The sequence below is a fragment of the Kwoniella dejecticola genome, chromosome 5, assembly GCF_000512565.2.
Source record: "Kwoniella dejecticola CBS 10117 chromosome 5, complete sequence".
Lineage (NCBI taxonomy): Eukaryota > Fungi > Basidiomycota > Tremellomycetes > Tremellales > Cryptococcaceae > Kwoniella > Kwoniella dejecticola.
In genome coordinates, this window is record NC_089305.1 from 1,744,533 (window position 1) to 1,760,402 (window position 15,870).

The 15,870-nt window shown below is 48.2% G+C and overlaps 5 protein-coding genes across 5 annotated transcripts; 3 read left to right on the forward strand and 2 right to left on the reverse strand.

Moving 5' to 3' along the window:
- Positions 1 to 1,578: 1,578 nt before the first annotated feature.
- Positions 1,579 to 4,175, forward strand: I303_104746 (uncharacterized protein; the record flags this gene model as incomplete). The annotated part of the gene is made up of 7 exons (XM_018407580.1): positions 1,579 to 1,652; positions 1,715 to 1,815; positions 1,870 to 1,954; positions 2,010 to 2,448; positions 2,505 to 2,576; positions 2,625 to 2,716; positions 2,765 to 4,175. 7 exons carry the CDS (start codon positions 1,579 to 1,581, stop codon positions 4,173 to 4,175), a joined length of 2,274 nt encoding a protein of 757 aa, XP_018262791.1.
- A 794-nt stretch (positions 4,176 to 4,969) lies between these two features.
- On the reverse strand, positions 4,970 to 7,513 carry I303_104747 (uncharacterized protein; the record flags this gene model as incomplete). The annotated part of the gene is made up of 4 exons (XM_018407579.1): positions 4,970 to 5,252; positions 5,371 to 5,505; positions 5,609 to 7,038; positions 7,112 to 7,513. 4 exons carry the CDS (start codon positions 7,511 to 7,513, stop codon positions 4,970 to 4,972), a joined length of 2,250 nt encoding a protein of 749 aa, XP_018262790.1.
- A 539-nt stretch (positions 7,514 to 8,052) lies between these two features.
- I303_104748 (ATP-dependent (S)-NAD(P)H-hydrate dehydratase) lies at positions 8,053 to 9,737 on the forward strand (the record flags this gene model as incomplete). The annotated part of the gene is made up of 8 exons (XM_018407578.1): positions 8,053 to 8,140; positions 8,215 to 8,245; positions 8,322 to 8,426; positions 8,502 to 8,592; positions 8,688 to 8,822; positions 8,913 to 9,005; positions 9,121 to 9,410; positions 9,518 to 9,737. 8 exons carry the CDS (start codon positions 8,053 to 8,055, stop codon positions 9,735 to 9,737), a joined length of 1,053 nt encoding a protein of 350 aa, XP_018262789.1.
- Positions 9,738 to 9,858: 121 nt separating this feature from the next.
- Positions 9,859 to 10,977, reverse strand: I303_104749 (ubiquitin-like protein 5; the record flags this gene model as incomplete). Its single annotated transcript, XM_018407577.2, has 4 exons — positions 9,859 to 9,876; positions 9,963 to 10,120; positions 10,191 to 10,243; positions 10,373 to 10,977. The coding sequence occupies 4 exons, from the start codon at positions 10,975 to 10,977 to the stop codon at positions 9,859 to 9,861; spliced, it is 834 nt and encodes a 277-aa protein (XP_018262788.2).
- Positions 10,978 to 11,601: 624 nt separating this feature from the next.
- I303_104750 (uncharacterized protein) lies at positions 11,602 to 15,693 on the forward strand (the record flags this gene model as incomplete). The annotated part of the gene is made up of 20 exons (XM_018407576.1): positions 11,602 to 11,763; positions 11,821 to 11,943; positions 12,009 to 12,157; positions 12,240 to 12,486; positions 12,570 to 12,686; positions 12,757 to 12,937; positions 13,002 to 13,085; positions 13,153 to 13,283; positions 13,337 to 13,523; positions 13,589 to 13,639; positions 13,715 to 13,738; positions 13,793 to 14,109; positions 14,165 to 14,198; positions 14,257 to 14,496; positions 14,569 to 14,900; positions 14,980 to 15,114; positions 15,176 to 15,232; positions 15,307 to 15,382; positions 15,503 to 15,531; positions 15,607 to 15,693. The coding sequence occupies 20 exons, from the start codon at positions 11,602 to 11,604 to the stop codon at positions 15,691 to 15,693; spliced, it is 2,763 nt and encodes a 920-aa protein (XP_018262787.1).
- Between the last annotated feature and the right edge of the window lie 177 nt (positions 15,694 to 15,870).

Genomic DNA, 15,870 nt, shown 5'->3' on the forward strand with positions numbered 1-15,870 from the left:
TGCCTGAACAAGGAGGAGATCCTTTGCGTGGTGCATGAACCGAAACCTCTCGGTCCATCCTTTCTTGTCTCTGCTGCTGGTAGAAAGGGTGGACTGATGCCAGATTGATCACAACGACGTGCTGACTATATGATAGTAAGTTACAGGGTGACAGGACTTGCGATTCAGCATTCGATAGTAGGTAAGCCAGGAACGGAGATATCGGTTACAGTACCCATTTCCGCGGGGCTGTGTTTCAGGTGCGGCTTTTTCATTTTTATTACGTTACCCACTTCGGAGAGGAGTTTGGACTATTGAACTGAAACACACAAATGATGGAGATGTAACAATGTAACAATGTAATTACACGTTCCTTCAAACAAAGCATCCGAAATACCTTTTAGCCCTCGTGAGCTCTTCAATTCATCGCTTTGTGACTAGTCAGAAAAGTCTTTTGCTTCGTTGAGCAGGATGTATGTGGTCTTGTCTTCCGTACGCGTACGTACGTATGCATAATTGCGGGAAGACACCTCATCTGACCTGACCTTTTCTCGATCATCACATTTCTTCTATATCCGCATCCTATCCAGCTTGCATCATCGTGCCAAGCCACGCGAATAACTTTTATTTTCTTCCCATCGATGATCGACTGTTGAGCGGCAGATCCCACCATCCATGCGACTGCGATTGTGATCTTTTCCGTGTGATACATAGCTGAACGACCCGCTAAATAGGACCGTGCGTGATTGATACCCTTGATCACTCACTCACTCACTGATCCTGTTCTATTCTATTCTGTTGGATTCTCCTTTCATGGACAATTTGCTGAACCTGACTTGATTTGTATTCTTAGTTTGATCATCTTTGACTATCGCTATTCTTCCCTTCGCTTCATCTCTTTCGGTCATCGTCCTCACTCTGCATTTGCATTTACATTTATTGTCTCACCTTGTCATACTTGAAACCCACCCGATTGACTTTGTTATAAATCATTCTTAATCCGTGAAAAGCCCCTTTGAGATTTCAACTCGACAGACAGAACAACGAACGAAAGACCCACGACGCTGGTTCCACTTTCACACGCTACGACCATCAGCCATCACTGTCTTCTTGCAACTTCAACCGAAAAGGTGTTCGAAACAAAACAAAACAAAACAAAACGACGTAGGTCGGTGGAGATAGTCAGCAAATCACACCCTGATCCTCGTTCATTCATTTCATTTCTGCATCAACGTCCTCCGTTTGGTTCATCGACAACCTTTCACGTGTTTCGGTCGATCGGCTCCTCGTCCTGCAACCCATTGGTCTCTCATCAGAGCGTCAGACTGCCAAAAATACCACACAGCCTTGCTATCGACTTTCTGGAATTTTACTTCTTTGTTCGATCTTTCGTCGAACTATTCGGGTCTTTGAAAACTGTCGACGGACAAACATCCCTAATATCCTTTGTCCTTCCTTTTCGACTCTGAAAACCATCTGACCGAAGCGATCTATTCGATCAACCTCAAAAACATATATTCCTGCAATACAACCTTCTGCACTCGATACTCCTCTCAGCTCCTCATCCGCTAGTACGCCCGTCATCATCACGCAACAATCATGGCAGATGCTACCAAGTATGGGAACGCAATAGATTTCGATGTCGATCTGCATTCGATATATGCTGCTTATCTGTAAGTCTTCCTCAGGTGTTGTCAGTGAATCCGAGCTGATAGGTGTTTGAAACCCGGAACAGAGGTTTGTTCGAGTCATCTAATACCGATTGGTGGGATAAATCATGGGGAGGGTACTTCACTACGTTCAATGACTTCCTGGGGTTCGGCTGGGAAGTTATGGGTTAGTCATGTCATTTCTCAATCCTGAGCGACACTAATCGGTAGCGACGTATAGTGGTGGTGGACAGTAGTACAGGCAAACCGCACATAGCAGTTAGGAGAGAGCAGATTGCGCTGTTCGCAAAAATGATACGGACAAGGTGAGCTTCTCGACTGGCATCACTGCGCGTTTACGCTAAAATGACAGCCATGCAGGTTCGGAGAATCATTACCCAAAGACCCACCTACTACACTTCCTCTTGAACCTGTTCCGACCCGAAATCTGTCCCTTCGTCGCCTTATCACCGTCAGAGATCTCACACAGTATCGCAAGCTCGCTCAAACCCTACCTGCTGCCGAGTTGTCGTACCTGCGGACCCGAGTGAAGGCTGGCGAAGTCGAGGTAGCAGAACAGCTGTTCTACGCTGGAGGAAGTAGTGGTGAGCGGGAAGTGGGAGGTGTGGGAGTAAGGGACAACGGAGTGGGATATACTTTTGCATGTGTAAAGACGACCTGGTGGGAGAAGGGCGGTGCACCTCACGGGCTGCTCCCTGGTGTAGGAAGGACGCAAGGATCCAAAAATGGACAGAATGGCAAGGGGTTGGTGCTGGAGATCGGAGTGGCTACGTTGAGATGTGCCAATCTGAGAGCAGTTGTGAGTCGATCGGTCCTTCTCTTCTCTAAAGAAGTACTGACAGTATCGACATGCAGAATGTATGGCCTCCGATACCGGACGAAAATTACAGGAAATCGCATTATATAGTTGAGGAATGGGTTGACAAGGTGAGTCATCCGGCTGATTTCGTCGTCACCAAGCTGACGATCGCGAAGCGGGCCAATGTCAATCCACCGAATTTCCCTCGTAATTATGCCTTTGGCAATAGTCGATTCGTCGCCCAGAAGGATGTGGAGAAGATCCTCGAGTGAGCCTGACAGTGCATCCTGCTACAGATCCAGCTGACATAGATCAGCGCAAATGTGGGAGCTCTCGCATCCCAGGAAGCGGATAGTAACGCCAATACTCTGATTCTCCTGACTCTTGGAGACGCACCTCCTCTTCCTCTTCCAGCCAGCTCTACCTTACCTTCCAACATTCTCCACCTCGACGTTCTAGCTTTGGAGCTGAACCTTCTGCGGCGTGCCCAAAAGCAAGGTATAACGGGGCTACCAGATCGCAACGTCCCCCTCAACTCTCTCGGGGCTCTCCTCCAGACCCTTCAGATCCCCATCATCCCGTTTGCTCCCCTCGGGAATGCTGGTAATGACGCCTATTACACCCTGTTGGCCTTTCAGAAGCTCATGATGAGGGATACTCGACTCCCTGAGAGGCTGTTCCAACAACCGGAACCATACATGAACGGGATGCCTTATCCATCCTATTCGCCCTTCCCGACTTCTGGCAGTATGAATTTCAGCCAATATTCTCCGTTACCGATGCCCGTCATGCCTGCTGCCGGTAAAAGTCGACGCGATTCTAGCTCCAGTCCCCGTAGAAGCGACTTTGCTCCTCCTTCTTTCCCTTCTTCCCCGTCCAGCACGTACGCCAGGAGAGCAAGCGATACTTCTCGACCTCGACCGGCTTCTATGGGCGATTCGCTGACTGCGGCCGGAATCACCCGACCACGCACACCAGAAAATCAGAGGTCTCAAGCTGGATCTGCACCGAACACGGGTAGAGCCCAACGTAAATCGATGGCTCGATCTCAGACTGTGTTCTGGGATGAATCGGCTTACGCCCAATCTCCCCCCGCCGACCAACTAGCCGATTCGCGCGAGAGGAACGGGAGCAAGGTTTCGATCAGACCGAATATGACTGGGACGTCATCTGGCTCCGAGGGACCCGGGTTGAGGGGTAGAAGTATGAATGGCTCCTCTGCTCAATTACCGCCTTCGGCTCTTCGAAGTGGTATGACGCCATCGGGGAGCTCAAGGTCGATTTCATGGGAAGGCGGCACAGGTGCTAGCGGTGCAAATACCGGTACTGGGTCCAGAGCATCAAGCGTGCACGGTCTGCCATTCACATCGTCAAGCTCGAAGCAGAATATGTCAAGCCTCAGGGCTTCTGGGAGCTCAACGATGAATTTAGCTAGACAACAACAACATCAACAACAGCCGGAAAGAGGCGGTTCAGAGGGGACTTCAAGTTCGACCAAGCTCAGTACCGATTCTAGCGGTGAGAACAAATTGAGAGCGACTCAATCGCATAATAATGTGAATGGCATTAGTGGAAGTACGAAAGGGTCGAGATCTCCCGAGGATGAATTTAGGGGAGATGCCAAAAAGAAGGAGAAGGAGAAGGAAAAGGGAGTGAAGAGTAAGGTCAAGTCTGAGAAGAGCGTCAAGGATCTAGCTGGCGCCTTGGCTAGATTCTGGGTTGGATAGGATAAGATAGAGAGGCGAGCAGGGTCGTATGAGTGCATATCTCAACATTAACAAAAATCATTCTGGACATTTCTTCAGATGTGTGTTTGTACTTACGTCTGTCACGTTCTCACGCTTTCACATTTCACATTTCATCGATTGCGATTTCAATCTACATTACGAGTATTGTAGGTTATGTCACTTTAGATTCTCGTCATGGACAACGATCTTACATTACTACTTGATAATCATAATACACTAGTGACTGTCACTGTTACTGTTATCTGTCAAAGAGAGATGAGGGGTGGAGATGATGGAAACTGGGACAATAACTCATTCATGCATCAATGTGGTCCTTGTGCTGATTGATCGCCTGTTTCTGGTCCTGGACGAGTTTGTGGGATGGGATGGGTGAATTTGGTTTGCACATTGCATATTGGTATGCAAATTACTATATTGCTATGTCACTATTTCACAATTGACCTTGTATTTTCATTTGGATACGGTCACTTTACGTTACAACATGTTGAGAGGACACTATGTTACATGTACATGTAGTCGAAGAGGTAAAAGGGTCGATCAGAATCTAGTTGTTTTCTACTTCTGCCGGTATCGTATATAGCGAGTCACTCTCACCTCACCTCACCTAATCTCATCCGGAACCCTCGCTTCGGTGGGGTAGTCGAGATCTTCGTGCACTCTGATCGAGTCTGCAAGTCTTGCTTCAGGGTACCAAGGCGAATGATCGGTCAATCCTTCTTGATAATCGTATACTTTCACATCGCATCAGATTCAGGCTTGCTTCGGCTCAGGCCCTACTTTGCTTTGACATTCGAAGCCGAAGCCGAAGCATGCTCGCCTTCTTCCAATCGTTTCTTCTCGGCTTCCCTAGCCCAACGATCTAGCTCTTCACGTATAGCTTCCCGCCTTTGATCGGGCGTAGGATGCGTCGCCCTCGTCCACAGCTTGAACATTGAGCCAGTCCACGAATTGTCTTTCTTGATCTTGTCCATAGATTGGATCTCGTGCAAGTCAGCTACGGAGGTCGAGAAGTACGATAAGGCTTGGTTGGGGTCGTATCCTGCCAAAGCGAGGATCCTGCATCACCCCCCAAAAAAAATAAAATAAAAAATAATACAATTGTCAGCGAAAGTGTCATAATGATCGACAGGTCGACAGGGGATGAGTCTGGAAATCTGAGAGAGTAGGCACTCACCTCAAACCAGCTAGATCCGCTTCGTACTCGTGGATATACTGGAATCCGATCTGACCGTATTTATCGGCTAGCTCCTCCGTACTCGTCCTTCCCATATTGGCCAGTGCGTCGTTGACAGTCGGGCCGAGGAACCAACTACAACCATAAATCAAACACACGAAAATATTTAGAGTCAGCTTCTTTATCACTTTCTCACTTGAAAAAGAAACATGAAATGACGGGGATTGACCGCACTCACGTAAAAGGCCAGATGAAAGCTCTGACCAGATCCATGGTCAATCCTAAAACACTAGGCCAGAGGACTTGTTGTTGAGAAAGCGTCTCTAGATGATGGCTGAGTAACAGATGGCCCATCTCGTGCGCCAAGACACAAGCGAGCTGCAATGTCTGTTCTTCTGTCGGTTGTTGTTGCGTAGGCGTCCGTCGAGCAGGTGTCGACGGTGAGCCGAATATAGAACTGAAAAAACCTCTTGACTGTGCCGGTTGTCGTGTGTCTTGTGATCCTGCTACTTCGGTTGAATTAGGTTTTTGACGAAGTAACATATCTAACAGCCCTGTGAAGACGACAATTCCACCCGCGCGTTTTCCACCGAAGCCATATGAAAAGGCGTTCTCTTCGCTCTTCTCCATCAGCATCAAGTTATACGGCGGACCCAATTCCAAATGCTCTTGTCCCGAATGCGGTTCTCCACCAGGTAAGACACTATGTAGCCTCGACGAAACCCTCGGTCGGGGACTGATGGGGTGATAGGCCGGTGGAGGAGGTATGATAGGCGTTGAACTCGAATTCGCTATGATGATTGATTTCGCTTGGTCCGGTATATGCGGGCAATCGATCAACACGGCATTTTCCAATTTCGTCAACGTGCTTTGGACCCAGTTCCATCTCCAGTCGTTCGGGGGTATAATCGGCGGCGCGGGTGCTTCTGGCGTAGTCAAGAGATTGATAACTGATTTATACCAATTCGGTCCTGCTAGGCTATTCGAGATTGTATCCTCCTCTTCCGGCGTCAAGAGAATCAACCTCCACCTTCCAGTGAGGGGCACTCTTTCTAATCCCGCCAGATAGACTGATGTTAACACCAGAAACGGTAGACCAAAAACAATCATCATTATCCACCTCGAACGTCTGTACCAAGCCTTAAATACTCTCAGGCCTAACCAGTATCTCCTAAGCGAAAACACTTCATTCTGCTGGACGGGGTTCAACTCTTCCCATGAGACTTTAGCGGCTGGGGGTAAAGGCGGAATGAAGAAATGGCCCTTCCGTATCCAGTGGATCGCATGTCTCTTATCCTTGGAGAACTTCCGGCATTCCTTGGGCGATAATCCATCTTTATCCGAAGCGCCCCTCCTGAACCTTGAATGCGGGAAGGGGACGGGATAGGCGACTTGACCTTTGTTGTTCTCCATAGCTCCAGCATCATTGTAATCTGTATCTTGCTCGTAGAAGGTCTCGGCGTCTTCTTTGGTAAGGCCGATATACTTTTCATCTTCACACCACATCTTCCAGAATTCCTTGGATTCTTCGCTGACTTCAGGCTCGACGACGTCCCGTTCTAGCCATTTGCCGGCTCGAGCCATCTTGAAGGCTGCGATAGTCCCGATGGGAAAGAAGGAGATAAGGATCCGCGAGAATGCCGTAGCAGCCGTCAATATTGATGTTCCCTGTTTAACCGCGTCGGACCATCAGCAGATAGTCCTATTGGAAGCGGATAATGGGGAAGAATTCGTGACATACCTTCAAGATAGCTATGGAGGCCGGTAAGAGCGGTATAGCATCTCGGCGTGCGGTAGCATGGAAATGCCGTCGTTGGGGAGGACCATACAGGCTACTTGATTTGTGGAAGCTCGAACCATTTTGATTGGGCGGAAAACTTTGGGTGGATCTAGTCAGTGTGTTTGGAATGTCCTCATCGATGGCTCGGCCTTTCCCTTTGATATCTACTAATTTATGACCGTGGCGATGGGATGCATATGGTCGCTTGGAAGATGAAGCCGTCGGCGATGCGATTGATGATGTGTTCAAGGTCGTGGAAGCGGAACAAGAGGCGGTGCCGAGGTTGACAAGTGCCGGGGATGATATGATTGGAAAATTGTGGGTCTGTATTCGGGAATACCGCACTCGTCTAGCTGCGAACATGTTGCTTTGCTTGTCCTTTCATAGAGAGGTATTGAACAGTCAAGGATTGTCACTTGTATCGGATAAGATTGAGAATGAGCAGTGTTCAGTAGATAGCCAATTCCTCTGAGAATAGAGTGGTAACGTGGATGGAAACGTGATAGCATGATAAACTGTACAGTAGGTGGGCCGCGCTTACGACGGATGTGTGCAACCAGATAGACTGGATTCGGCAACAAAATAACATAACCTAGATAAAGGCACATGGAAAATAGCCCGATACTCCGGATTACGAATTGAAGGTAATCTCATCAAGAGAAAGATAGGCATGATTACAAGACAATTCTAACAATTTGGGATTCATGGTGCCCCATCACACTAGACGACGTCATACGTTAAGAGCACACGAAAACTGTCAGGTTGATGTTCGCTGGAATCATTTCATCTCATGCTAGATAAGATCCGGCCAGAAGTTTATATCAAATTTATACATTCTATCCTCTAATTTCTAGCTAAAAGCAGTGAACGATTGAGCGCCAACTTCTCCTATAATAGTCAATATGGCGTCGAAGCAACACGCTCACTTACTCTCCTTGGTGAGAAGCATGATACCGCCTCTCTCGCCGAAGCTGCACAAAGGTCAAGCTGGTAAGTGATATATCTGTCTGTCTTTGGCCCGCGTCTATTGATTCGGATGTAAGCTGATTTAAATCGTTTCATAGGCCGAATTGGTGTTCTTGGTGGATCCGGAGAGTCAGTCTTATCGCACATCTCCTTGCAATCTGACTCGATGCTTGATTGTAACTTACTGATATAACCCGCACTTTAGTTATTCTGGCGCACCTTACTTCTCTTCGATGGGAGCCATGCGATTCGGAGCTGATCTGGCTCATGTCATATGCGAGCCTGGAGCCGGAGCAGTCATCAAGACATAGTGGGTATATATATTGTCGTGGCTTCCGTCTGCAATGACTGATGATAGTGTAATTGCAAATGAAATTGGTTGTAGCTCTCCCGACCTGATCGTACATGGTATATTGGACGAATCGAAATCGATGGAAGACATCAAAACGGAACTCAAAGGTATATTAGCCAGGCTAGTAAGTGTTCCGCCAGACTTTACCATACCCATACCATGACATTACTGCATCTTGACAAGTGGTGAGCGGGCTGACTGACTGGTAACTGTTTTCAGCACGTTTTAATTGTCGGACCGGGATTAGGGCGATCGGAGCACATGCAGAATTGCGCCAAAGTCGCATTTGAGCTGGCTAGGGAGAACGATCAGATGGGCGTCGTCGTTGATGCAGATGGGTTATGGCTTGTTCAGGTGCATACGACTTCCTACTCACACCCTCATATGAGAGACTCGCGCTACGATGAAGAGCTGATTGACGTTGCTTATCGTGAACACGAACAGAATGAACCTCAAGTAGTGATGGATTGGCCTGGTGTGCCCCGTATAATCTTGACACCGAACGTTATGGAGTTCAAGCGATTATGCGAGAAGCTAGTCAGTGATCTATTTTCAACCATTCTTCCCCAGCCACTGCCACGGCCACGGCATCGTCATTTGCATTAATTAATGTCGATATTGATTTCCATGGTGTGTGTCTTGATTGTAATAGCAAATCGACGCGTCCTCATCGCCTGAGACACTATGTCCCAAACTCGCCTCAGCTTTAGGAAACGTGACCATCATCCAAAAGGGATCTACGGATATCATATCGAACGGCCTGAAGATACCTCCCGCTCTTCGGCCGGAAGGATCGGACGAGAAACAAGGTGGACAAGGCGATATCTTAGAGAGCGATACGGAAGGTGGTCTGAAAAGAGTTGGGGGTCAAGGAGATATACTCAGTGGAAGTACGGGGGTGTTGATGGCTTGGGGTAGTGAGTGGGTGAGGGGAACGTATAAGTGAGTATATTCCCATCTCTCACACTCTACCTCTCATACACTTCAGCCGCAGTCGAATGAATTTCCAGATGAGTGCTAATTGAGATCGCGTTGCGTCAATCGAAAAGGCATGTCGGACACCCACCCCCGACAGATAAAGGTATAGCAGAGAATATACCTCTTCTAGCTGCGTATGGAGCTTCGACGTTCAACAGGACAGTCTCGAAGAGAGGATTCGAAAAGAGAGGGAGAAGTATGGTAACTGGAGACTTGGTCGATCTGGTCGGGCCAGTATACGAGGAACTATTCGGGGAGCCCGGTCAACAGGAGGGTAAAGGGAAGCTATGAGCATACAGCGGAATAGATCGATGGAAGCCTTCTTCGTCGCCATCGCACAATGTATGACACGCATGCATGTAGCTACGATATAGATTGATCTTCTTGATCTGAGGATCGAGATTTGGAAGGTCTAGTACATCTCCAAACTCTAAAATGTAATCAAAAGCAGAGCACAGTGTTATCAGCCTCTCTCTCCAAAGCCAGGAGGTCGATGTAAATACATGAATCACTCACCATACCATCGTTAATTTCGTAATCCTGCAAAGAGACGTGATCCTTGAAGTTCGTATACCATTTCTTGAGCTGGATCTTCTGGGCCGTCGTACCGGTTTGAGCAGCTATCAACTTTTTCAGGTCTCCTACTGTATCTGTTGCTAGGCATTTGACTCGGACTGCGAACCCAGAATGAAATTTAATCTGTCAGCGGACACAGATTGGAACAGTTGTCCGGATGGTGCTTACCTTTCCGACCCATTCGGTCGTTTGCTATCACTTCTATGAATCGCATTGATGCTCTGCAATCACAATAATAGGAGATTAGCCTGAGATCGATGGATCTGGGAACGAACAATTTTCTTGAATCTGGTAGAGATGTGTTCTGACTGTAGCAAGCAGAGGGAGGAAGCGGAAGATGAGTTACTCACAAAGAAGGTGCCGACGGTGCAGCTGCCGGAGGTCTCATTGGTGGACCGCCAGATGAAGATGGCACAGAAGGAGACTCCTTGCGACTATCCCTATCTCTGCGATCATCTCGTCTACCATCTCTATCCCTATCTCGCCTATGATCACCCCTATCTCTATCCCTATCTCTGTCTCTATCACGATAATCTCTGCTCCTATCTCCTCTGTCGTCTCTATCTCGATCACGATATTCCCTATCTCTATCTCGATCTCTTCTCTCCCCTCTTACACCTATCCGATCTAACGGATCCTCCTTTCTACCCAAGCTACCCAAACTTGCACTCGGTCCCGCCCCCACATTCCCCATCGTATTCCTCACACCTTGTTCCCTCGTACCCCCAAACCTCTGCGGCACTTCCCCTCTCTCCCTCCGCTCTGCTCGTTCCTTCGCTGTTGGTTCATCGTCTAATGGATCTCGCCTATTGGAAAGAGATCTAAGGGAGGAAGAGGTAGATTTCTTGTAGAATGATAGTTCCTTAGGTTTCTTTTGTTGGTGTTGGTGTCGAGGTGGAGGTGAGCGTGAGCGTGAACGAGAACGAGAGCGACGGGGGGAAAGTGAACGAGGCATTTTGACGGACGTTCCCTTGACTCTGTGGCCTTGAAACAGGAGAGAGCGAGGCTGGTCTTTCCGTTCTGTCTTTGTGTAAGATAAGACGTGAGTGTGTGATGAGATCAGTTGTGCTTGAAGCATGTGTATATTTATATTCAACCTCGAATTCAACTACTCGAGCGGCAACAGAAGCAGAGGAGGTTTAGGATAAAGTGGGCAGCTTGAATAAGCTATAAGCTTAATCTGTGGTTATCTACGAGGTACCCCGCGTCAGCTGTCAGTAACTAATCAACAATAAATTGCTCAGTTCAGTCCGTATCCTCTCCTAGTCTAGTCACGCAGATTGATTCAATCAATTGCTCCTCATCGATACGGGACGCAATTGATTGCCTCTGACAACAGCAGCAGCGAGCCTAGCAAATCCTGCCTCTGAGGAGTTCGGTCTGCTGAGTTGCCGGAAAGGAAAAATATCCCTGTAGGATTCTCATCCGGCTCATTGGCCGAAACCAGACGCTTGAAATCTTGAATCGTCAAATCAAGAGTTCAAAACGCCAAACGCCAACGAAACTCCGTTCTTACCTCGGTCAGTAATCGGGGAACCCAAAAAGAGGCTTATAGACTCGATTTAAAAGGGAGAGTCTGATGTCGCAAGGCTCTTCGACGGGCCGATCGACCCAAGCTGGACCATCAAGCAGGCCAATCCCCATCAGTTCTTCTCCTACCAAAACCAAGAGACCAAGAGAGGATGATGTCGTGGTCAAGGAGGAGGTAGATGATGCCTCGCCACCCCCCGAGCTTGATGAGGTAAGCCTTGTCTCTAGAACAAAACGTTCAGAGCTGACACCGTGTCTGCTTTTCAAGCACTTCAGCACTTTCCGCACGGACGTCGTGGGGGTCCAATACTACCGAGGTCTAGTAGGACGAGGCGAGTACGTGATGCTTCGAAGACAGCCCGAGAACCAATACGATCCAAATGCGGTCCAGGTGAGCTGCGTTGAGTCCGACCGGAAGCCCTAAAGTCGTACCAGCTCATTCATGATTATGCATAGGTGATCAATGCGTCCGGAACGCAGGTCGGGCACATCCCTCGAGGCGTCGCAGCTCGACTAGCGGAACTGATGGATCATTCCCTAATTTCAGTCGAAGGTAGGATGGTAGGCCAGAACCTGGATGGAGCGAGACACTATAAAATGGGAATGTGAGCGCCTGAAAGACGACTCCTGGTGATACAGCGCAAGCTCATTCTCATCCGAAATCATTCCATCCCACTGTCACGATAGGGATCTATCTATTTATGCTAGACCGTCACTAAAAGAGGTGCTGGAAACGGAATTATCTTGGACGAAGACCGAGACTCGAGTCCAACAACCACCTCCTACAGCCTCCCAGGCGGTCTCGGCCTCGGGTTTCAGGGGACAAGGTAATTCCGGATCAACGTTACCTGCACCTGAAGATCCAACAATGAAAAAACTGTTGGAGGGCTTGAAACAGGTCGGAGAGGATCAGAGATCCGCTGATACCGTCATGGTTAGTCCCAAATTGTGTCCCCATCATCGTCACATCGTCAGGTGATGTGCGCACTGTAATTTACCAGTTTATGCCTGCTGTAGGACTCGTTAACATCGGATATCGATGTCTCGAAACTACCACTGCATGCGAATCCACCGGGTATCGCTAATGGTCAGCTAAATACCGATATACTGCCTCATCAATCTCAAGCTCTGAAAGTGAGTTTGCGTTGTCCTTCGCAAACGATCATTATGGAGGTTGACCTCTTTTTCCGATTCGTGTCTGTAGTGGATGATCGATCGGGAGAATCCTAAACTCCCTGCAACCCCCAAGGACAAGGCGGTGCAATTTTGGATCAAGCAAAAGGGTGACCATAAAGATTATTACCTGAATGTAGCGACGAAGACACCCCAGTACGACGAGCCTGTCTTAGGTAAAGGCGGAATCATAGCTGACGGTATGGGACTGGGTAAGCTGGTCAACCTTTACCTCGCGCACACGGAGTTGACAGGCCTTGCATTCACCTCTTACAGGTAAAACCCTTTCGATGTTATCTTTGGTACTGGCTACAACGAAAGATAAAGTGGACGCCAAATCCAGTAAAGCTACGTTGATCGGTGAGTCTTCACTCACACTTCCGAGTGGTATTGATACGGTACGTTGATTGACCAACGGTAATCATAGTATGCCCCCTCTCGGTTCTGAGTAATTGGGAGAAGCAGATCGGCGATCACGTTGCACATGGCCAATTGACTTTCTATACTTATCATGGCGCATCCAAAGATGTGACTGCGAAGACTTTGGAGCAATACGATGTGAGCGGTTCGCGATCGATGGATGTCCACCGAGCTGATACCTTTGCATCTAGGTAATTATCACTACTTACAATGCGGTCGCTGCGGAAGCGCCGATAGATCCGTCAAAGAATCATCGAAGTCCGCAGAAAGCGAAAAAGGCTAAAGTCACCGGTTCGGGAGCCGGGCCCCTGTTTGGAGTGATTTGGAAGAGGATCGTGGCGGATGAAGGGCATGTCTTGAGGAATCCCAAAGCGAAGAGTGAGTGAGAGGCGCACGAGCCAAATAACTTGTCATCAAGGGCTAATGGAGATATGAAAACGTAGTGACGCAAGGATTTGCAGCTTTGCAAGCTGATAGGCGATGGATCTGTACTGGTGAGCAGAAAGCTTTACGAGCTTCACGAACGTGCTGCACTTATCTTCCTTGCTAACTTTTGCTTACTCGTACAGGTACACCGATCGTTAATTCTCCAAGTAAGGCCACTTCAATCTCATACTGTAAGAAGATAGGTTGACCGTGTGGTTCAGGCGATCTTGGCTCTCTCTTAACTTGCTTGCAAATCTGCAAACCTCTGGACAAGCCTGATTACTTCAAGACTCTCCTTTTGAGACCGCTGAAAAGAGGAGATCCTACAGCTGGAAGATTGCTCCAGGCATTAGTGGGGGAGGTATTATTGCGCCGAACGAAAGACTCGAAAGATGCCAACGGAAAGAAACTCATAGAGTTGCCAAGCATCGAGTACTTCCGAGTGGGAGTCAAGCTGGATGAAGAGACGAGAAAGGTGTACGATGAGATCCTTGAGGGCAGCAGACAGAGATTCAGGGAAGCCATGGAGACGGGCCAAGTGGGCTTCAATGATCTGATATCGCCGTGAGATTTCGCTAATTTGATATACACAGGGTACTGCGAACGTGTTGAGCATGTTGACAAGAAGTAAGTCCCAGCGAAGGCAGGTGATGTGTTTAAAACGACTGATACGAATGTGACTCAGTGCGACAGCTCTGCCTATCAGCTCAACTTGTTCCACAATCGTTCCTCGACGATCTCCGTCGACCCATACCGAAAGTACCGACTGGTCCAGCGATATCCATCTCATCGTTGACCCCGGAGAAAAAGACTGAACTCATTGCCAAGCTCCGCCAATACGTCGAAGAAGATACAGAGTGTGGTGTGTGCTACGACGAAGCTGAATTCGTGAAAAGACCATGTATCACGGATTGTGGGCATGCTTGTGAGTGCGCCCGTCCCCCAACCTGGCGCCTGACAAAAAGCTTGTCGATTGAAGGTATGACCATTACTATAGTCTGTTACCCCTGTATCGAGCGCGTTCTCCTTACGGCGCCCCTTTGCCCGATGGACCGACATCCTATCGGACTTCCCTCAATTCTGGAATTACCGCCGGATCAACCGACTCAAGAATACGTCGATCCGTTAGATTCGTCTCAGGCGAAATCACTCTTACCTGTAAAATCAGCTAAGATCGATGAACTGGTAAAATACCTGAAAGTTTTCCCAGCGGACGAGAAGACACTGGTGTTTAGTCAATTTACTAGTTTCCTAGACCAGGTGCCGTTGAGACTGAAAGATGAGGGCTTGGCTTGGACTAGATTTGACGGAAGGATGAATGCCGCCAAGGTGAGTCGCCCGTCAGCTTTTACAGGATATGCTGGGTCCCTAATCCTGAGCTAATTTGAGAACTTGACGCTTGCTGCAGCGACAACAAGTCATCAGCAATTTCCAACGACCTCTGACGGAGAAAACTTCTAAAACAGCACCAAGAGTGATGTTGATCTCTTTGAAATCGGGTGCCGTGGGCTTGAACTTGACTGCTGCGTCGAATGTCTTCTTGGTGAGCTATCCTGTCTTGTCCGCGGGAAAAAGGGTGTAGCTGACAGGTATATTGTCTGAAGTGCGATCCTTGGTGGCAGAGTGCTATCGAAGCGCAGGCTATCGACAGAGTACATAGGGTGAGTCCGGCTGAGACAACGATACCAGCCCATGATGGGATGATCAATGTAGCTTATTATTCGCGCAATGGTAGATGGGCCAAAGGAAGGAAGTTAGAGTCTTTCAATTGATTGCTGAAGATACGGTCGAATCGGCTGTTCTTGATATACGTGAGTTGCCGCAGGCCAATTCCAGTCATCTTTTACTTGAATTTGATTGGTGTGCTGTCACGGATACTTGCGGATGCTGATGCTGATGCTGATTGTTGTACTTCCGATTTGTTGGCGCAGAGAAAAGGAAAGACGCTCTTGTTGCGAAGGTCAGTCATATCTATCTCTTGGATTGAATCGAATTAGCTTCACTGCTGATCGAAACCAAATTGTCAACTATACAGGCATTCGAGAAGTCAGGTAAGGAGAGTAAGATGACCAAGAAGGAAGCGAGGTTCGAGGAGATGAAGGAGCTGTTAGGGGTGAAGTGATGGACAGTTGGGATTGGTTGCTTGTTTGCACATACTACGGTGAATCAACTGAAATGACGAACAGAATGACGAGGGAGTCCTTGCAATCGCAAGGAGCGTCCCATGATGACGACGATCACGATAATGAAGATCATCAATATGCATATCATGTCAAAATGGTGACTCTCGATGCAAGGT